The 23745-nt window shown below is 38.1% G+C and overlaps 1 protein-coding gene across 1 annotated transcript in view; it reads left to right on the top strand.

The window, feature by feature from the left end:
* The first annotated feature begins 1359 nt into the window (after window positions 1-1359).
* Window positions 1360-23745, top strand: part of tgfbr3 (transforming growth factor, beta receptor III) — a 109167-nt gene continuing 86781 nt past the window's right edge. The window contains exons 1-2 of the mRNA XM_084129511.1: window positions 1360-1573; window positions 8709-8861. Coding sequence (XP_083985637.1) covers window positions 8792-8861 — 70 coding nt within the window. The 5' untranslated portion in view covers window positions 1360-1573; window positions 8709-8791. The remainder of the gene's footprint in view (window positions 1574-8708; window positions 8862-23745) is intronic.

The raw sequence follows: 23745 nt of genomic DNA, 5'->3' as shown, positions 1-23745 counted from the left end.
TCGTGTTATTAAGGCAAGTGAATATTTTAACATTTACAAAACATGGGCACTTTACTTTGTTTTAAATTATTATTATTTTATTTTTTTAATGTACAGTAGACTATTATTAATTGTGTTGTTTAAACCAATGTTGTAAACCAATTTGTGTGGAGTGCAAAATCCATTTCTAAATGGCTCCTGAATGGAGAATCTTGGAAATGTTGCTATGATTAAAGGTGCAATAGGTGATCTGGGAAATGCTAACTTTAGCCTAGCATTGAAAGCATACGATCCCACCCTCCCTGCAAATCGAGATGACCAGAGACAACGTTATTGGATTACATTATGTATAATTCCCAGTGAGAAAACGTTACAGTACAGTGAGTACTACAATAATGAACGTAAACAACTGTTTGCCTGCCATTCTCGCTCTGTCTGCACAGCCTACGTGAAACTCGCTGATGACGTATGATGTCTGCGTGAACAGGCTGCTCAATGGGAACGCATGCTTTCATTTCATTCGGACCGAATACAATGATTGAACGAACATTTTATGGCCATAAGCCTTCCACAGACGATATATTTATAAAAATATATTTAGACCGCTTAACATAGTGATTGCTATCAAGATATAAGGAGACTTTCAACCAGCATAACAAAAATGTTTCTGTAAAGAATCACCTATTGCACCTTTAACACAAAAGACATTTTTTTTAAAGCTTGGAAGAACGTTGCCTCTTTCGGTTTTAATAGCTACTGTATAAAGTAGCCTATGTGGAAGTATTACTATGTAGATTAATATTCAGCCTTACAGTCTGTCACCTCCACGTAATAAAAAGAGACATTTTCAGCATTATAGCCCAAAGTGTAAAATAGGTAAAAGCTTGTTAGTGCAGATGCTAGGTGGGAGCCAGCAAGTTGTGAGATATTACACTCCATTTCAAACTAATTTAAACAGCGTTGTTCTAACACTAAGCTTTATTATCATTTTTATGACCTCGTTTTAATTGAGAGACTTCATGGAATATGCTATGTGTAAAAAAATTAAGTAATTAAAGTGCTAATAAAGGAAATATTATTTTTTTTTATAATGCTATATATTTAAAAATGTAAAAAATACATGGATCTTTTTTAAATACTGTCAACTACCCTATAATTTCATATAGCAATAATAATAACAATAATAATTATAATAATAACAATAACAACAATATGTATTTTTTTTATTATTATTGGTAACAATATGTATTATTATTATTATTCTAATTCAAGTAAACTCACGTGTCATCATGGCTGCGGAAGTTGATGGTTTTTCAAGCTCACTTCATCCTCTTATTCTTGATAGATGTGAATCGCAGCCTCCTCCTACTGGCCCCTCCCACTGAAACACACACAGACACACAGAAAGCGGGAGAGGTATTTAAAACTTTTTGAGATCTGTCACAGGCTTTGTCATCCCGAAAATCGTGGTGTTTGTCGCATCACTATCCTGAGAGAAGATTTTGAGCAGGTCCTTTTACTATATCAGCCGAAGGAAACGTTATACCGTGAACTCCCTGAGAAAGTTTTCCTCCGCATTACTGAAGATTCGCTGGTATGTCACTTTGTTTCTATCGTTGCTGTAGTTTTGACGTGTACATTGTATCAGGATTATTGGAAGACCAGTTTAGGGTCCTTGCAAAAATGTTGTTTTATAGCATGTTTACAGTCGCATGCTCATTCCATAGACGCGCATGCACGTTTCAGAGCAGCATGTTGAGTCTGAGTCTCGCGACGAGACAAAACCAGAACTCTTCTACTATAATCTATGAAGTTGTTGTCTTCTATGCAAAGTGACGAGTCAAGTGCAAGATTTAAAGCCCATTAGAATTCAATGTGATTGTAAAATGTGTTAAAAAAACAAACAAAAACTGAACTCTAAAGAGTTTTGTGAGGCTGCACGAGCTCTGCAGATGCTGTGATGTGGTCAGGATGAGCTGTGAAACTTGAGGTGCATGTGGTGCCATCTGACAGCTGAACTACTATGTGCTGTCCAACACAGAACAACTTTTTTGTCCATTAACTTCAAGCCTGACTCTTTTTCAGGGTGAGTGGACTGCCCTGCACAGGAATTTCATTTAATCAAATTAATGTACATAGTTCACATAACACTGGAGGTACAGTCATGACATGAATCTCTTTCAGTGCGTGTAAAGACAAAAGCCTCTTCCATTTACTAGTTGCAGGTATTGTGAAATCCTCAAGCAGGCCTGTGAGTGTATTACACAATTGGGAATGGTATTATGTAAAACATCACAAAACTTCAAGGCATACCTTTCTTGGATTTCTGTCACTGAGCTTGAGACTATGTGTGATACTTAAACAGCAGGAAATACTCATAAATATGATGTCTTGTGTCATCATTTGGTTGTGTGCATGGTGATTGTTCTTCTGCAAAATGAACAGCAGAGAAGTTCTTACATTGTTGATCATTTTCAGCAGATGTAGAATTCCAGACTAGTGGTTCATAACTGCAGACTAAAATGTGTTCTGACTGGGTTGCAGTCGTAGGCAACAAATAAAACAATGCAAATAACAAAATGCACCTAAAGTAAGTTTGTATGTCAACTTTTAATAGGGAGGACAAACCGCTTCCCATATATTTTGGTCATGACGTCTAATAATGTGCAACAAATCAAGCCTTTGTAGAGCTGCTTTACAGCAGAATTTGAATTAGTCTCATATTTGATGAAGTTTGCATTATTGATTCTTTTGTATTCCTGTTTATTACTCCGACCTGCTTATTACTCCGAAGCTGCTTTAAAACAATCTGTTTTGTATCAAGTGCTATATAAATAAATGTGTCTTGACTTGACACGACACATTCATTTGTCACTTGGTTGAAGCTTGATAAATTAGACAGATCTATCTATCTATCTATGTGTCTATCTATCTTTGTGTTATCATAAATTTGTTTATTAATATAGCTTTGCTGTTAATTAAACATAGCATTAGTATATTTATTAAACATAGTATTTATTAATCTAGTATTAAACATTTTCTAACCATGAAACAATGGACGTCCTTGTTGTTATGCTTCTGTGTTTGTTTATCAGAGAGACAGTTTTCACCTTATCAGTTTGGCAAAGTGTCTTAATTTAATTTTATAACCTAATCCATAACCTATTCGTGTTTACTAGTTACAAATTTATAAAAGTAATATCTTTAGTTGAGTCCGTTAGCTGTGCGTCACTTTCATTATTGGTGCGTGGCTGATCTCCTCAGGAGGATTTGTTCTGGGTCCCGGTCAGGCTTTTCATTCTTGTCAGACTCGGGCATTAGATGATCTCTGCAAGTGTCTTTGCGTGAGAAAACGAGGGTGTCTGGGCAGTGAGTTCCATGGGAAAGTCTAATCAGAGCTCTTGAAAGTACTTTAAGACTGTTCATATAGTGATTTTTGTAGTGGAGAGATGAGGTGTAGACGAGTGAAGGTGGTTTCATGAGGACAACATACCTGTGACTGTTATCTGATTCAAGACCCCTGTTGATTCGGGTCCTCAGGGTTCGCGATCACTCACTCTCAACTTATTACTTTCTAGTCTCAAAGATAGAGGGAGACAGAGAAAGTTCAGTGCTTTTTGGAGGGAACTAAATTCATTGCACATAGCTGAGTAGATTAACAAGAGATGATGCATTTGCACAACTTTTTCTTCTCTGTCTTTGTCACATTGCCGTTCGTGAGTAGAGCCAGTGATTCATAACTAGAGGCGTATGAGTAAAAATGCATGTTGGTGCAAGTGTATGTGTGTCACTTTTGCATGTTCTGATGTGACTCACAAATAAAGGTTACATATACGCAGATCTGCAGATGTTCCATATAAGTGTGTGTGTGCAAGTGTGTGTGCTCCGTGGTGTTAGCGGCCGCCCTGAGGTGTGATTTAGTGTGTGTTTGTCTGCATGCTGTCTGAATGAATGTGTCCGGTGCTAAAGATGTGCAATTGGCCCAGTGAGCCGATTAGATTGATCAATTTGTATCACTGTTGGAGGTTGTGGTTTTGTTTTAGTGCAGCTGGCCACTTCATGTCCCTAGTGTGTCACTGTTTGACACGTGGCTACGCTCACAGCCAACACGGAGTGGATCCATTTGGGCCGACGAGCACATCTTCCATTATAAACATGTCAAAGAGGCTCCCGTCACCGTTGACTTGCGCAAACGGGAAACCACACTCTGTTTAGGCTGGATGACTTAATCCAAATAGGATTCATTAGCAGGCAGCCAAGAGGCCCGTGTTGGACATCATTATAGCTTTCGGGAGGCCTCCACTACCAAAGTGCCCCTATATGATGCACTCACACTCAGGTACCCACATTTTCAGAAACTCATGCCATGTTTCTTAGCTTGAACAATGTAGGCTGGAGTGAGTTATGTTATATTTATACATGACTGGAAATAGTTGTGGTGTTATTCTCTAGAGGTCATGATGTATTCTGGTCTATCCTCTCATGCTGAGATGGTTTTCCGAAGGACATGGTCAAACATACCGTAAATAAAAATCAGTTTTATGACTTTTAGTCCGTGTCTGTTAGCTTTGACGTTGTCTGTAAACCTGTGTGCTTTTAAAGATTGGAAATTACAAATATAAAACAGTCTTTTCTTTGAAGAAAATGGATCATAAATATTCATAAATCACCTTGTTTGGAAGGATGAATGCAAATCTGTCTTTACACTCTTAAGCTTAAAGTTCACCCAAAAATGTTGTCAGTAATTACTCACCTTCATGTTGTTCCCACCCCGTAAGACTTTTGTTCATCTTCGGAACACAAATTAAGATATTTTTGATGAAATCTGAGAGCTGTCTCACTCCTTCATAGGCTGCTAGGTAATTGATATCTGCCATCCCAGAAAAGTTAGTAAAGACATTGTTAAAATAGTCCAAGTGATTACAATGGCTCAACCTTCAGTTTATCAAGCGATGAGAATACTTTTTGTGTGCAAAATAAATAAAAATAACAAGTGAGTTAGACCTCTGAGTGAGTTCACGTAGTGTAACATCGCAGTGCTTCTGGGTTGTACGTCAGAACGTAGGCTCACTATTGGCCGACACTGGTCATGTGTGTGATGCTGGCCAATAGTGAGCCTACGTTCTGACGTACAACCCAGAAGCGCTGCGTGAACTCACTCAGAGGCCCACACAGAAGAAAATGAATAGTTGAATAAAGTCGTTATTTTAGTTTTTTTTGCGCACAAAAAGAATTCTCGTCGCTTGATAAACTGAAGGTTGAGCCATTGTAATCACTTGGACTATTTTAACAATGTCTTTACTAACTTTTCTGGGATGGCAGATACTGATTACCTAGCAGCCTATGGAGGAGGGAGACAGCTCCAGATTTCATCAAAAATATCTAAATTTGTGTTCTGAAGATGAATGAAAGTCTTACGGGGTTGGAACAACATGAGGGTGAGTAATTACTGACAGAATTTTCATTTTTGGGTGAACTAACCCTTTTAAGGTTCTTTATTGGCATATATGATTCCATGAAGTAACTTTAACATCCATGGAACCTTTCCATTGCAGAAAAGATTCCTTGTAGTGGAAAAAGGTTCTTTGGATTATTAAAATGTTCTTTACACTTGGAGAAATATTGTCTGCATAAGGTTCTTTGGGGAACCCAGAATGTTTCTTCTATGGTGTCGTTGTGAAAACCCCATTTTGGAACCGTTATTTTTAAGAGTATTGAATGAGCATTTCCCACCTAATACCACTTGTAGAAAATAGCCTATCATGTTGAAAACCATGGTAAAAATACAAGTTTGTAATGAAATGAGGAACATTTCATTACAAACTGGTATGGAACAAAACATGAGAAATTTAATTTTGTTGGTGAACTATCTCTAAGTCTATTGGAAACTTAAAAAAAGAAGGAAGCCATTTGAAATGTGTCATCCCAACTTATTGTTTCAGTAGGAAATACATTAACAAAGGAAAGAAAAATGCATTCATCAAACCATTTCTTTTGCTCTTTAAAGCATAGCTTTTGACATTGAATAGATTGGCATGGGAACAGTTTGCCCTTGATTTTATACAGAATATACGTTTGCACACTGAAGAAACCGAATATGATCAAAACTAATGTGTTGATTTTGAATGATCTGTATCTTTCATTAAGTCAGTGTCTCATTTTGAACTGAATATGGATATAGCTTTAAGGCACGCTTCTTCCTCCAGAGTGAAGTGGCTCTTTGAGTTCAGACCGAGGCTGCGTATTAAACCATATGGTGTTCGACACTCCACCTACACAGTAATAGTGTGGAGTAGCTACTTATTATGTTCAGTCTGGGGTCTGCTGCCTTGAATTTGCTAATGACTTTTCCAGACTGTTTCTGAATGTTATTGTACTATATCTTTCTACCGAGAAATAGAGGGAGAGACACAATCTTTCAGCTGGAATCATATGAGGTGATCGGTAAACTGAAACAAATACACTTTTATTTTATATCTAACCACAACCAATCAAGTTGTATAGAATCGACCTGCCCGCGTTCCCATGGTTTAAGTTTGCTTCTTCACTGATCTGCTTTTGGTTGACATGCTAAGAAAGTTCAAGTTTAGTTTTGTATTTTGTTTTGCTCTAACCAGGCCTGGAGAAAATTATTTCCCATTAAGCTATTTATTTATTTATCTATTTATTTATTTATTTAACTAGGCTATATAGGACAGCTGAAAAATATTGTTGTTGGTTTTTTGTTCTCATTTATTTTGTATTTTGTCTGTTTTTGTTTTTGTTTTGTTTTTGCCCCAACTAGGCCAGATTATTTATTTTTTTAAGAACTCTTGTTTAGTTTTTTTTTTTTTTTGATTAGTTTTGCCCCATTTTTTATTGTTTTTTATTTGTTTTTTGTTTGTTTGTTTTTGCTTTGATTTCTGTTTTACTTTGTTTTGCCCTTGATGATGTCCTCTTTGATCTCAGGAATCCAAAATGCTCCTACCATTAGTGTGAGAATGGCAAGATAGGGGGACATCGAATCAAAGGCAGAGGGGCACTGGCTTGGGGCCCCTGTGCTGGAAGTGCAATATTTGTTGAGATCCTCCAAAATGACTTCCCAGCCTCAGCAGCTGCCCGTGTGTGAATGGCTCTTTGTTCCTGCAGCTGTTTGCCGAGAGAGAGAGAGAGAGAGAGAGCGTGCTCTCCTCACCTTACTGAGAGAGAATGAGAAAAAGGCAGAAAGACAGGAGAAGGAAGGAAGCAGAGAGAGTGAGTTAGTGACAGTTTTAGATACTGATGAAGCTGTGGCTTTCATTCCCCCGGTGTAGCATGTGGTTGTTCTTAACCATTGATGTTTTGATTGACATTTGAGGTTTTAATCCACCTGTGCCACTGTGCATCTTTGTGTGAATTTGACACATTGATTCCCCATAATGCACTTTAGTAGCATGTGGTGGTGGGTTCAGGGACCGTGCCTCACCCGTTGCTGCACGGTTGGATGCTTGCTCTGAATGTAACTGCTAAACCCATTAGTGAAATGCGTCTGTAAACTAGCGTGACGAACCTGTGATGTTGTTTGGTCAGGATAATAAAGTGTTATTGGCCTGTGTATACGTATTCTGCGCACAATGTGTGGCATGGTGATGTATGCCTCTTAAAATCTGCTACTTTCATTATAGGTAATCTTTACGAGCTGATGAAAAAAACAGGAGAGATAAAGCCATGTCGAAACTGGCCAGTTGTGCAACCTGCGACAAAGGATAAATTCTTAGAAATATGACACTTTAAGGTGATGTTATCACAGTGTAATTACAATAAATACTGAGTAATATTAATTAACTACATGTTCTTACTATAAGGTTTAGCTTAGGGTTTGGTTTAGGGTTAGTTACTTGTAATTATGCATCATTCACTGTTATTACCATAGTAAGTAACTAGTAATATTGTAAAATACATGTGTTACCATAATACTAAACAGTCTAAAAACAATTGGAAATTGCTTTTAGGATACGGTTTTGCTGATGTTTGCCTTCAGAAGGAATTGATTTTAACCTAAAATCACCATTACTTACTCCAAAAACCCTGAATCTCTATCTCAGATTTGGGATGATTGCCATTGAAAACTAAACTATTCATTTTGTCAGAATGGAATTAATCAAACTGAATCGAGTCTGATGTGACATTTCAGGTTCTCTGGGCAGACGTAAATGTTTAAATGCCAGTGTAGATTTGTTTGAAAGGTTTTTAATTTGATGACTCAATATCTGTCACGATGCAGATGATAAGTTTATTACTGTCCCGTTTTGTCAGGTAGTGGAGCAAGCGAAACTTCGTGTGGATAATGCATGTTGTATTTAAGCTCTATTGGTGTGGCATGTGTTGGGATTAGCCCACCCTGCAGTGAACTCGGGTTGGCTTCTTCATCTCTCGAGTTCAGTTGTGGTCGTGTTAATTAGCTGTCGTCTGTTAATGCTCTTAAAGGCAAACTCCAGGTGTCTAATCGGACTGTTATCTTCACTTCAGGATTTCTTTTATTGTCTTGTTATTCATTTGAAACTGGCCTTTTTTCATACAGCAGTTAAAGTTGTTAAATGATGAACCATCGCTTGTTCTCCTCATTCCCACCGTTCTCATGAGGCTTAATTAGTGGGTTGCGAATAACAGCGACCAGAGCCCTGCTGTCTCGTCCCATCTAAGCCCACATGTGACCCTAATACCTTGCTGCTTGGTCACTGACTGACATCTTTCTCTCTTTCATTCTACAGAGTGTGTGGGGACCATTCAAGAAGACACCCCGCTGCTTCTGTTTCTGCCACGTCTGGCTTCAGGAAAGCGTTCTCTTCCAGCCATGCGGCAAACGGCACACATACACCCCTCCGCCATCCTGTTTTTGACCCTCAGCAGCTTGGCCTCTGCAGGTAAGCACTGTTATCCTTGTAACCCATCATCTCTCTCCTGGGCTTTTGGAATAACAGGTCAAGAGTGAGTGAATGTGGCATGACGTAGCATGAGCCGTCTATATCCTATGTTCCGTTTGCCTTATGAAGATGAAGGAAAGGCTGAGAATTTACGAGGGGTGTTTTAAACGCCTTTCAAAAGTGCTGCTGTGTAATGGCTCATGATGAAGTGAATACCTTGGCTAATTTTGCTGTTTTAAAGTGTGTGTTTATAGGTAAATTGTACATTTCTGGTCACCAAGCAGTGCCAAATGGACCCAATCTGCATTTTTTTTGACAAAAAGTTAGTCAGGCAAAGTTAGTTAGGCAAAAGATGACATGTCAGACAGTTGAACATGCTTGACGGGGACAAGCCTCAGTGCTTAAAGGGGAAGTTCACCCAGCAATGAAAATTCTGTCATCATTTGCTCACCCTCAAGTTGTTCCAAACCTGTATGAAGTTCTTTCTTTTGGGTTATGATGAACACAAAAGATTTTTTTGAAGAATATGAGTAACCAAATGTTGACTTCTATTGACTTTTATAGTATGGAAAAAATACTATGGAAGTCAATTGGGCCCATTAACTGTTTGGGTGCTGACATTCTTCAAAATATCTTCTTCTGTGTTCAGCAGAAGAAAGAACTTCATACAGGTTTGGAACAACTTGAGCGTGAGTAAATGAGGACAGAATTTTCATTTAATTTAAACTATCCCTTTAAGGGGGCGTTTAAAGTTACCTTCAAACGTTTGTTCCGGTAAAATCAATATTTTATTTTTCATGTAGCTACAATTGTGGCCAGAATTATTGGCACCCCTGGTAGATATGATCAAAGATGGCTGTAAAAATAAATCTGCGTTGTTTATCCTTTTGATCTTTCATTCAAAAAAAAGTAAAAGAATTGAAAGTGGGGTAGAGAGCACGTTATGAAATAAATGCTTTTATGAACCTTCAGAAATCATTCTAACATACTGATTTGGTTCTCAATAAATATTTCGTATTATCAATGTTGTAAAAACTTGCGCAGTCTTTGATGAATAAAAAGTTCAAAAGAACAGAATTTATTTAAAATATTTTGTGACATTATAAATTCACTTTGATCAATTTAATTAAAACTGTATTCTGACCCCAGACTTGTGAAAGGTAGAGTATCTGATTAATGTAAATGTATGTATATGATGTGTTACTAGCTCTTCCGTTGAATTATTATGATGTGCTTGCTTGCTGCCTCATCGATTACGAAATCAAAGACATAGCGTTGGTTAATGATATGAAGGGTCATTAACCAACATATTCATCAATAATATGATGAAATGACACTATTATTGACCGCAAGCGTGCCTGCATCTAGTCTAACACAGAAAACGGGGCATGTTCTTTGCCGGGACTCTTCGCAGGGCGTGTTCTCGATAAGCTGTGCCTCGGCGCTCATTGTCTTGACAGAGCGAGGCAGTGTTGCCTGTTTTGTCAGGCAATCACGATTCGCCCCCTGTGTTCGGAATTTCCCCGGTTCCTCCCAGCATGAGTCTTCTAGATCTGGCTGTCAGAGAGCAAAGGCCGGGGGGATTTGCATTAAGAAAGTGCTGACAGCCTCAATCTCTCAGCCCGAAACACCAGTGCCGCACGTCAGCAATGCGTCCTCTAACCCGACTCATGCAGCTCTATCTGTGTGATTGATCAGGGCTTGTTGGCTCAGTCTCTTCAGAAGAGTGATGATTTGTTCCCCTCTGGCACAACAGCCTGACAGATAGTTGCATGCCAAGAGAAAAAGGGAAAGAAAACAATATGGCAGCAACCAAACAAACAGAGGGAACAGGCAAAATTGTGACAATCATCAAGCCTGGGTTGTCGGAATGGGGTGTTATGACTTAAGAGTGCATGTATTTCACACCGTCCTGTGATTTTACTTTCACTTGTTCTGTCGAATGTCTCTTTGTTGGTAACAGATCCCACTGGCCATTCTCAACAGTTTTCAAATTTTTCTGTCACTCAAACCAAATGCTTTTCTTCTCGAGAAAAAAAGAGAGAAAGGAAAGTAGTGTAAATATTTGATGGAAAGACGTTCATTTATTGTGGAGGGGGCATGATTAAATCTATGGTTTTTATACTTTTTTTTTCTCTTGTACATCAAAAAGTTGATGTGTTAAACTTTGACACATGAGGTGAGAATTATGCCATATATAAATAAGCTAAGAAAGTAGAGGACTTTTTAATAATGCTATCTGAATTGTCGGTCAGCGTAACGCTAACATAGGACAAACACCTCCATCAACACGGCTGGTAAAGCGAGATGTTTGACCCGAGTCTCGACCTGCTCAAAGCGGAACGGTTCCTGTTAGTGATGGTAAAGCAGGAGGACAAAGGCTACTGTGTCAGAATGTCCCTTGAGTTTAGTGAAATTTGGCCAGAAAACAATCCTACCTACCCTTTCCTTTAATACTCTTGAGCGAGCATTGTTGTTTTGCACTAAATATTTGCTTCTTAGAGTCTTTCTCAAGACATGTTGGCACATTTACCTGGAGCGCATTTATTGAGGCTCTGCCTTCTTTTAATTATTATTTGTATTGTTGATGAAGCTGTTCCAAACCCTTGTTTTGGGTCATGTTGATTTTGATCAAATTGGAGTCTAAACAAACTTTATGGGTGTCATATCTGGGCATGCTCAATATTTTCCTTGTACTCTATTTTTTCCTTTTGTTTTAGAGCATAGCGGCCTCCCTGAAGTCTCTTGTTTTCTAAAAAAAAACAAGGACATTATCTAATCTGCAGCATCAGAGTGTCTGCAGCCCTGAGCCCTTTCCACAGTGACTTCAAATCACTTCCAGTCATAACCTGCGTTCAGCTTTAGTCATCTGATTCTAGAGATGATGAGGTGTGATATATGAACATCTCCATGTCTTCTGAGACCTTGTCATCAGAACGTCTCTTCCACAACACTGAATCTCCTGTGACAGTGGAGAATGTGTAATCTATATAATAGATTAGAAAGAAGATCTGTCCCACTGCGTCCCAGGCTGGTTCTCTCTCATGTGATGTGAATGATAGAGCAGAAATAGTGTTCACAGGTGACATGTATTATTTTTAGGTCTTGTAATGAGCACAAGTTAATGAGACTCACATTTAAAAGGTCATGAAACCCTAAACTAAATTTTCTGAGGTTTTAACAGAGGTATGCGTGTTGAACATCATTGCAGACAATGTTAGCATATGTTAGATATAATTGTAAGGGAAAACTGGTTAATTTTGAGTTTTTCCCATGGAAAAATTTTCGTCTTCCGGATTTAAAATCTACATCGTGTCCACGTCACAGGTTGTGATGTGGCAGTACAATATAATACTTTGATGATGCGTCGGTGTCTCATATGACAGGTATTATGGGAGAGGAAAATAAGGGTCATCGTTGTACCTTGGCGAAATGCATCATGGGTAATGTAGTTCATATCAAGCGTGCTCGTGCGAGGGACGTGAATACTCTCGCTGTGCTGTGCAAGAAAGTTTCTGTGTTGCTTTTCTGTTTGTTTATTTAAGTCAATCCACCCGGGAGTTATCGTGAACTGTAACTCTGACAACTTAACCTTGCAAGAATGAGTAAAATGGCATACATTGGCAAACTTTGTCCCTCTCATCATTGCCCGAACGTGAACTAAAGAGTCATTATGCTGCCGCTGTGAATGGGCGAAGCGTTCAATGAAACATAGGCTTTAAGATTTTGAATAATGTTGAAATAGTCTGATTAATATGTTCAACTTTAAATAATTACACCAAAAATTTTTATTCTGTCATATTTACTCCCCCACATGTCATTCAGTCATGGCTGTCACACAAGATTTTCAAGGCAAGATTAAAGTGAATGGCAACTTACATTTCTGTCTTTTCATATGAAGATCTCTTATGAATTTAGAGGATGCTCACTGGTCATATGAAGGACTTATATAGTGCTTTTTGTGAAAAAGCACTGACCATGGTCCCCATCCACTTTCATTGTATGGGAAAACTGTTAAATATCTCCGTTGGTGTTCCACGAAAAAGTACACCGGTTGAATATATGATGCTAGAATTTTCATTTTCTGGATGAACTTTCTCTTTAATAAGTATTTTTAAATAAGCTGTCTGCTCTTCAATACATTTTCTCTCTCTCTCTCTCACTGCCTCTTTTCATCCCTTCATTTGTCAGACATTCCTTTCTAAGCACTTTTTGTACATCTGAGTTGCCTTTTTTTGGTCTTGGTTTTGCCAAGCTGTAGATTCTCAGTACGGTCTGTTATTATGGGATGGCAGGGCTTTTGGAAGCCTTCAAGTTTCACTGGTGAAGTGGAGAATGGAGCAGAAATCCTGCCAGATATTAATTTGCAGCACTTGCCAAAAACAGCTCTTGCAGGATGCTGGTTACGCCGAGGGCCGAGCGTGTGGCCTGTGGGGCGGCTGCAGGAACACGCGTTGGCTCATGTACACGGGTGAAACGCCTCACTTTCCCCTCAGAGCTCCATCGTTTTTTACCCTCCCACAGCTCACAGGGATGAGTGACAGTTTCGTCATGCCTGTAGGCCCCATACAGATTGATAGTCTATCCTTCCATTCTGTCATGTGACAAAGACATAGAATTAGTGCTGAAAGGTGAGTTTACAGTAATATACCTGCAGTTATGTTCAGCTTAATGACACGCTTTAAAGGGGATCAGTCCTTCATCCTCATTTTAAAACAATAAAGGCTCTGCTTTGTGGAGATAAATGACCCTAAACACTGAATAATCCATATCAAGGCAGGGCTCAACATTAGGCATGGATCAGAGCCAGTGTGAGAAAGATTCAGGTCTGTTTATGAAACTGTTGTGTGTGTTTTACTGCATCTTAGGTTCATTGATAATGTGCATGCGCTTAAATGATTTATTCATGAATTTTGAACAATACCCATTCTTGTCTTAGGACAACTTTAACTTTTTTGATCCACTTCAAATGTTGACTACTGAATATATATATATATATATATATATATATATATATATATATATATATATATTCAAATGTAATTTATTCCTGTCATAGCAAAGCTGAATAATCAATTGGCATTACTCTTCATGATTCTTTAAAAATTATCACACGTCATCCTTCTGAAACCGTTCTAATATGCTGATTTGGTACTCAAGTAACATTTCTTATTATCAATGTTGAAAACAGTGCTGCTTAATATTTTTTGTGGTAACTGTGATAAAAAAAATGTCAGGATTATTTGATGAATAGAAAGCTCAAAAGAAAAGCATTTATTTTAAATATACTTTTTTGTAACAATGTAAAAGTCTTTACTGTCACTTAAAAAAAAAAAAAAAAAAAGTATTAGGCCCTATATTTTTATAGTAGAATTTAATACAATTCAATTGTAATGTAAAAATTTATTTAAGTTTATCACTATTGGTCAACCAAGTTAAAACATTGGCAAGGCAGGTAAAATATATTATGGAGAAAAAAAATCCTTATTGTTGAGCCCTGCAATGGATAAGACATGTTTGTTTAGTCTCTTGCTCTGAGAAACGACCCCAAACAAACATTTTATTTTCATATTCTCATTTAAAATGACTCGTCTGCTTTTCCTCTATTAAGAACCAGGCACAGAATCAGACAGACTATATAGTGCCTCTCCAAATGTTTGAGGTCAAATGATCTATGTGCTGTTTTATGGTTTGTGTGACGGACTACGTCTGAATGTGCGTACGTCTCTGTGTGTGTGTGTATATGAGGGCCTCCAAATTGTATTGCGCAACCGCTGCAATCTGAGCCGTGGTGCTGTGGAGGCAGTGAGATCCAAACCACCACACGACTCCACACTCTGCTCCAAACTGGAAGGAACGAGAGCGAGAGAGATCTCCTTCCTAAACCAGATGTTGCTCGGTGATTTAAGTGTTAGTAACCAGACTCCTTCACTGCTCTTGGGTTGGCACGAGGGAGAGGTGTAGGGATGTTTACATAGCAACAGCAACCCGTCATTGGCTTAATTACAGGTTACTGCAATCTACACCACGGCTCGCAATCACTTCGAGTCGGTCTGATACTCTCTCTCTCTCTCTATCTCTTTCCCCTCCACCACAACCGTTATGCCAGTAAGTGAGTGTGTTGACGACCTCAGCCAGAAACCTAATGGAGAACAGCTGGGGTGACCCTGCATTTTCCATTGTGTTTCATAGAGTGCTGGAAAAAAGAAAAGAAAACGAAAAACACAGGCCACAAGATTTGGAGAGGTCTAGGGAGCGTGCCGTGAATTCATTGAAAAAGACGAGAAGAATCGTATCGCTACAGTTAACTCATTTTGTGCTGGTTGTGCGAAAAACAAATAGATAGAACTGGCGGATGAAATCTGAAATAATTATCTAAGAGGAGAGATGAAATCCTAATGTGTGTGTATGTATGTATATATATGTATATATATATACAGTGGTGGTCAGAATTAATGGCACCCCTGGTAAATATGATCAAAAATGGCTGTAAAAAATAAATCTGCATTGTTTATCCTTTTGATCTTTCATTCAAAAAAATTTCACAAATCTAACCTTTCATTGAAGTAAAATAATTGAATGAGGGGGGTAAATCAAATTATAAAATAAATGCTTTTCTCCAAAACACGCTGGCCATAATTATTGGCACCCTGTTATTAAATACTTTTTGCAACCTCCTTTTGCCAAGATGGACAGATCTGAGTTTTCTATAATGCCTGATGAGTTTGGAGAACACCTGACAAGAGATCAGAGACCATTCCCATTCCTGTATACAGAATCTCTCCAGATCCTTCAGATTCACAAGTTCATGTTGGTGCTTCTTCTCTTCAGTTCACCCAACTCATTTTCTATAGGGTTCAGTTTAGGGGACTGGGAACGGTCATGGCAGAAGCTTCATTTTGTGCTCAGTTACCCATTTTTGTGTTGATTTTGATGTTTGTTTTGGACCGTTGTCCTGATGAAAGATCCAACCACGGCCCATTATAAGATTTCTAGCAGAGGCAGTCAGGTTTTGATTTTTTATTTGTTGGTATTTGCTAGAATCCATAATACCATGTATCTGAACAAGATGTCCAGGACCTCCAGCAAAAAAATAGGCCCACAACATATAAGATCCAGCAGTATATTTAACCGTAAGCATGGGGTACTTTTTATCCCTGTTTGCACCAAACACATCTGGTGGGTTTGCTGCCAAAAAGCCCTTTTTTTGTTTCATCTGACCATAGAATCCAGTCCCTTTTGAAGTTCCAGTCATGTCTGAAAACTGAATATGCTGGAGTTTATTTTTGGAGGAGCGAGGAGGATTTTTCTTGAAACCCTCCCAAACAACATGTGGTTGTGTAAGGGTTGTTTGATAATTTTTTTTAGGCTGTCTAACCCCCAAGACTCAACCAACTCTCTGCAATTCTCCATCTATGATCCTTGGAGAGTCTTTTGCCACTCAAACTTTCCTCCTCACCGTGCATTAAGACAATATAGACACACGTCATCTTCCTGGCAGATTCGTAACATCTTTAGTTAATTGGAACTTCTTAATTATTGCCCTGATGGTCAAAATGGAGATTTTCAATTTTTTTGCTATTTTCTTACAGCCACTTTCTATTTTGTGATGCTCAACAATCTTTTGATGCACATCAGAACTATATTCTTTGGTTTTACTCATTTTGATGGATGATTCAGGGAATTTGGCCTTTGTGTATTCGTCATATTTAAACTCCTGTGAAACAAGAAGTCATAGCTAGACAATTTCATGTTCCTAGTCCCCCTGGTGTGCTAAATAAAGGTAAATATTAATGGAAATATATTTCAGAGATATTTTACTCGTAAAAAATTCTAGGGGTGCCAATAATTGTGGCCGATGTGCTTTGGAGAAAAACATTTATTTCATAATGTGATTTCCTCCTCACTTTCAATTCTTTTACTTCAATGAAAGGTTCGATTTTTGCAAATTTTTTGAATGAAAGATCAAAAGAATAAACAATGCAGATTAATTTTTTTACAGCCATTTTTGATCATATTTACCAGGGTTGTATAAAGTACTTTATATATATATAAAGTGTTAAAAGTTGTTTTTCCTTTTCTGCTGTTTTAACAATCGTACATAAAGTTTTGTTAATCTTATTTGGCGTAATGAGAAAAATAAATAAAAATTTACCTGAATTTTTTGCTGGTCTAGAAATTAAACTTCAAATTATGCATTTTCAATATTTAGTTGTTTTAGCGGAGTTTAATTCTTGTTATATCTTATTTTAAATCATGTTAAATCATCTTGAGCCTGGTTGGAAGTTTGCTGAGGCCCCGTGGTTGAGAAGCACTGCATTATGTACACTTTTAGACAGGATTACGGTCTAAAATAATTTTTTATTTTATATTTGCAAAATATATATGTAAATATCTTTTTTGTCAAACAGGTGTATTAAAAACAAAACATGTTATTTGATCTGTCTAATAAGTTTACATAACCCTTACAGAATTCTTTACAAATAATAAAGAAAACTATATGTATTACTATATTGCACAGGTGTATGTGATCCATTAACATAATGAAGTTTATTATGGGCACAACTTTGCATGCATATTTAACTTTAGACCTGTGCTAAACTAGATCTTTATTAATTGAAAATCTTCCCATGCAATCATATTAAGTGAGTAAAAGTGAATAGAAGTTGTTGTTTTACTGCCTCTAGTGTTAATTAAATTGTATGTATGTTTTTGGAATTGTTTTTTTCCAATGTGACTTTGAAGTGACCACTTGGACAAGTAAACAACAGTTTAGCGATCACCTATAACACCCTAGCTACCACATAGCAGTATGCTAAAAAATTATATTATTAAAAAAAAAAGCTTGTCACCCTTTTTTGACTGGTTTTTGCAACAAAAAGCCCCAATTTGCAGCCCATGTACTGTAGTTGCAGACAAACTGATCTGAAATCTAGATGGTCATTCCTCAGCGTAGGAAGGGTTTAGGGTGCCATTTGGGACAGGGCCTATATGTCATCCTGACTAAAACACTTCACACTTCATCCAACCTTTTGTACTTTTTTCTGCTGAGCACAAAAGACTGTTATGTGCTTGGAAGAAGGAGGGCTGACTTTTGACTTGTCTTCCATTGACAGCCTGCCCTCTGACCTTAAAAGGGCTGATGGTATGCCCTCTGAGTGTTTTACAGCTTGTGAAACACTGATTCAACATGCTCATGCCCTCAGCTTGCCCTTCCTGACCCACACTTACAGAATGGTCTTTATTTCCTCCGTGCCCACTCTGGCAGGCTTGTCATTGGTGCCATCAATCATTGAGACAGGTGGGAGCAAAAAACGCTTCTATAGATTTATATATATATATATATATATATATATATATATATATATATATTTATTTATTTATTTATATATTTATTTATATATATTTTTTTATTATTATATATATATATATATATATTTTTTTTTTACTTTGGGTTGCTACACCCAAATCCAGTATCCAATTTGTAGATAATTTAAAATGTATAACACACATTCACCGATAAGCCTGTTTAGCTTGAGCCATTTTGAAGATTAACTTCTCAAACAAATGACCAGACCCATATGGATGGCAAGTTTTTTTTTGCTGTTGTTGTTTTTTGTTTTTGCATTTTCTGTGCTGATTTAGTGAGAAAATCTAAATAGTCACAGAACTCTCTTATTAGTAGCTGAAAACTAAAATATTAATATATATTAACCCTTAAACGCATACCTTGGGTATTTAGTGATCCACAACGTCATTCAAGTTAGACATCAACCTTCTTAGTATTCCTCAATCAATTCATTATAAACAATATATGACACAATAAGATTTTATTTTTATTTTTATAAAAGAATCCCTGTTTTCCCATTGTTTTTTGTTAAAATTGTATAGATTTGGAAGGTTTGGAGCATATCTTCAGAGAGGATGTGGTGGCTCTAACCGATGACTCGAGAAACATGACGTCTTTGTTTATCTGGGGAGAGTCCTAGTAGAAGAGCTGCCATGGAGGGAAGAAGAATCGCTGTCCAAATAGCCACAGGACTTGAAGTGTTTACTCTGATATTGGACCCTCTCTTTCCCTGTTTATGTGCTACAGACAACAGTTGCCTCAAGTTTATTCAGGTGCTATTACATAAGAGACTCTTCTACGTGTGTGCATGTGTGTTTCTTTGTGAACATTACTGATGAAATTTACACATTCTTGAACTACTTCATGAAGAAATTTAGTCTTGGCTTGAATCATTGTATGTTAAAACAAGAAATCTATACTTGAAGTATATCCAAGGACCTCAAAGAGGGACTGTTTTCTGATTGAAAAAAGAAAAGGTATCTGCTAAAAACTAGTGAGAAGGCATGTTCCCCTTTGTGCACCCCATTTTCGAGGAGTCAGCCAGTAGTTGTGCTGTGCTGTTCTTATGCTGACAATGCAGTGAGGTCAGAGGAATGTTTAGTTTGCCATTACTGTAAGAGGCACTACAGGGAACAAGCTGTACAAGTATCATTGAAAAGCACTCTTCCCTGCCTGACTGAATGGAGGACTATTTTCTACCAATCAAACACCATGAATGTCCTGCTGTTCCATGGTGGTTTTGATTGATAAACTATTGATTTTGATCATGTGACTGCCAAATCAATAGCATTCTTAGAGAGATTGTGTGTCTGTTATTGTCTTTCTCTGTTGATCTTGGTGATCTATTGCAATCCTTTGTATTCTGCCCTACAAAGGCAAAAGACCTTAAAGGAACACGCCGACTTTTTGGGACTTTATCTTATTCACCGTATCCCCCAGAGTTAGATAAATCCATACCCTTTTCATCTCCGTGCGTGCCGTAACTCTTGTCTGACGCACTCACCGCTAGTCTAGCTTAGCACAAAGACTGGAGGTAAACGGCTCCAGCTAGCATACTGCTCCCAATAAGTGACAAAATAACGCCAACATTTTCCTATTTACATGTTGTGATTTGTATAGTCACAGTGTGTACAAATAACAAGGTCACATGAGACACAGCCGTCTTCTAACCGTATACATACTGGGAACTATATTCTCAGAAGGTGAAGCACTGCTACATGGGCGGAGTGATTTGCTCGCAGCACCTGAGAAGCCCCGTGGTGAGGAGCAGAGAGTTCGCTCAGAGTTGGAGTAAATCACTCCACAGAAGTAGCAGTGCTTCCTTTAACTCGCTAGAGTGTGGAACTGAGAAAAATGACTTTAAAGATTTTTAGTTGTCCCGCCAAATTAATTATAGGTAGGACACTGGAAATCTGGCAATTAGATGTTTTAGTAATGAAAATTATCTACATAAAAAAAATCTTGAGCTCAAACTTGACTTTTGACCTCTATTTTAAAGTTACTGTACTCTGCCTTTGGATTGTCAGCAAAAAGTAAGAAGTCATGATAAGGCAAAAGGCAGTAACTTCCACATTATCAATATTTGGTTGCTGATCACCATTAACAACATCATTATAGTAACACCTGTATAAAATCTAGTGATCATGGCATTTATTTTGTATGATTTACAATTACTTATAGCCATCTACTTATTGCTATCCTGTGCTTTGGTTGCATTCTGATGGCATTATTAATACATTAGACATGACAAAATACCTCCATAGCAGTAAAGAGTATCTTCAATTGGTACAGAGTGGCATAAGACTTGCTAAGTAACTGTTGGTCTGATGTTGTATGCACCAGCACTTGCTTCATTATGTTGTATGCACCAATATACCCTTCTTGCTTCATTATTAACACTCCCTGTGATATATTAGTCCAGCATTGTCCCGACCGTGTTTAGAGCGGGGTTTAGAAGCTTTGGCACTCTGCCAGCTAGATGCATGAGTGTTTCAACCAGGTCCGGTACCCGAACTGGGTGAGGCGGGGCTTTAGTTCTTTGTTGTATTCATCTGCTACGGCATGTGTACAATTTTTCTGTCAACTCTGCATATATCCTTCACGATCGATATCGCACGTTTGTCAATGGAGCGGATTCAGACCATATTAAATGTTCTGACCGCGTTTGTGCAGGACAAAGCTCTGAAGACATCAGAAGTTACAGGGACTGATGGCAGCTGTACAAAGTACACAGGCTACACCGTTATTTCAATTTGAATGGACATTAAAACAAAGGCAGAACACCGTACAATGATAGGTAGCATTATTTGATAGAACACCGGCACAGTATCTTCATATTGACGCACGGCTAAACAAAGGCAGAGTACCGTAACTCAATTTGAGTGTTCCAAAGCAAAGCCAAAGAGCGGTAAGTGGTGTTACGGTGTTCTGCCTTGGTTTCTCATGGGCTTTTGTAAGTTACTGTTAAGACAACCCATTATTTTCTCGAAAAAACAACGGAATTGACTCAAGATGCTTATCCACATGATAAAGGAGGTCTTGAATGTGCCAAAAATGTCAATAACTCATTTTCGACCAAAAACTAAGTTATGTTTTTTTACACGGCAGTATTTGTCTGCTTCTTCATCTTTGGGCATTTTTAAGGGTTGATATTTATTAAAATGTAACGGATTTCAAAACATTACAATTGTCTTGAAAATTTTTAACCATGCCTTCATCATTCATTTTTGCCACTTTTCAAATGACTACTATGTGTAGCTTTAATTGTTTTGCCCTTGTTGCAGACCCAGACGTTCAGTCTATGAAAATCCATCATAAAGTAAAATTATTATTCTGTCACATAGTTGTGGAGTTATTCCCTTTACACTGAACAACTATGCCCTCATTAAAGTTTTTTTTTTTTTTTTTTTTTTACAAAAGTCAGTGTACCTGTTTACCAATACCATTTTATTCCACCACATAATGTCATGGAAATTCGCCAGTTCACCAAAACTTACAATAGTTACGATTTACCATGAGAATGAGTTGTATGCATCTTGCCTGTGCTCTTGCTGTTGTAATGTTAGCTAAGCTGCTCTCTATCTCCCTTGTCATGTGCATGTTGATGTATGAAGCATACATTCCTGTTTCTTTACGTGTGTGTCAGCAGTCAGACTGTATGTTTCGGCAGGTCGGACATTAAAGCCGGTCGTGCACACACATGTGCAGGTCTGTATGGAGCAGCTGTCGACCTGTTTGTTGAAAGTCTTCCTCTCCTCTTTTCTTCTCCTGTCCTCTGGGAAATGGCCATGTCATGTTTTACTTCAAAGACCATTGATTTATACCTACCTTAGGAGTACCGATGAGAGAGAGAGAGAGAGAGAGAGAGAGAGAGAGAGAGACAAAATGAGAGCAGGACGGAGGAAACGTATTATGTGAGCTTTGCCGTCTCTCTAGACTTGTAACTGTGGCCTGAATTTTACTCTGACCCTGGAGCTGCCTCTTCCTCTCTCTCTCCTCCTGCCTGAGAAATGAAAGATGTGTCCCCATCGATACGCGCTTTAACATCTGAGGTTCAATGCCACGATTGTCCCTGAACCTTTTGCCCCGACACTGATTTACAGCTCTTCATCCATACACGAAAATACACCTGGTAACATATTTGGACATGGAACAAAGGGTTGCTCATTCTGAAGGATTTAGTTCAAGGCAAGCTCACACTACACAACTTTTGCTGTCGCAGACAGATTTCCAAGGTCTGCGACAAAGCTCCGGATCACGGCCAAATCTGTGTTTGTTGCATTCTCCTTTCTCAAGCAGTCACAGACGGTGTGATATTTTCAAACCAGTTTGATATTATGGCCTCGTGATCTTGTAGTGTGTGCAATGCAGTGACAAGTTGGAAATAATCCAGCCAATCACAGCGCAGATGGTAAAAAAGGAAAAATCTCGCAATCACTTGCATGAATTTATGTGAGAAAATTTTCCGCTGTTGGTTGGGACTGCCTCTTTACCAAATGTGTTGTAGTTTGTGCACATTGTCAGTGTTGTGTTGTATAGAATGCGCACTGCAATGAAGACGATGACAGATGACAAGAAACCTGGTTGTGTAGTGTGAACAAGTGTTGCGTGGGGTTCAAAAGATGTTTTCTATTTATATGCCACATAAGTGACTATGTCGCCGGTGAAGTGTGTCTTAAATCTGTCAATTGCAGTTCCTTTACAGGATGCTAGATGGCCGCCAAAGGGTTCCAAAATTAACACTCATCAAGTGCCAAATGTGAGTAAAAAGTGGTTATTCGCCAGTTGGTCAGTAACTTTATAAGGAGCATAAATTAATTTTATGTTTTTTTTTTTTTTTTGGACCCTAGATGCATATGTAGGCCTTTAGCATATCAGTAGGTTTTGAGACAAAGTCATTGCCATACCTTGATCAGCCCTCTACTCTCCTCGACATGAATGTTTTTCATGCCCTCATGTTTTCGAAAAAGAACTGTAACTGAGAATTTAGTTGTTTAAAACCAAACACTTAATGTTAAAATAGCTTCTTCTGGCATTTGATAGATGCTGGTTTAACATCACAGTGATGCTGAAGTTTATGACATCTGCTAACAGCGTGCAGAATTACCTCCCACTACCTTTTCGTGTCTTTCGTCCATATTCTCTACCCCTCTCTTCACCTACATGTTGCTTCTCAATGGCATTCTGTGAAACCATATTTCATCCACAGACAGATGAACTTAACTCCCTCTATTCCCTTCTAAGGAGTACATTGGCTTCCTGTATTTGTGGCCTCTGGCTGGAATGGGGGTGAGTTACAGTAGGATAAGCAGCATACAGATAAAAACACAAGCAGGGAGAATATTGTGTTCATTAAATGTGCTTCATAGAGCCTGGGAATTTCATAGAGCAGCAAAGAGGCAGAAGGTTTTGAGGATTGGACTTAATCCCTCATTCTATATGAGAACAAAGATTTGTTTCCTTATGGTTTATGTAGATAGAGTCCACCATGCTGAATCTGTGACCCCTCAGAGCCTACATCCTCCTCTGTTCCCA

This window comes from Abramis brama, assembly GCF_963993115.1.
Source record: "Abramis brama genome assembly, chromosome: 11".
In the NCBI taxonomy this organism is placed as follows: domain Eukaryota; kingdom Metazoa; phylum Chordata; class Actinopteri; order Cypriniformes; family Leuciscidae; genus Abramis; species Abramis brama.
This window is presented reverse-complemented; position numbering and strand designations above follow the sequence as displayed.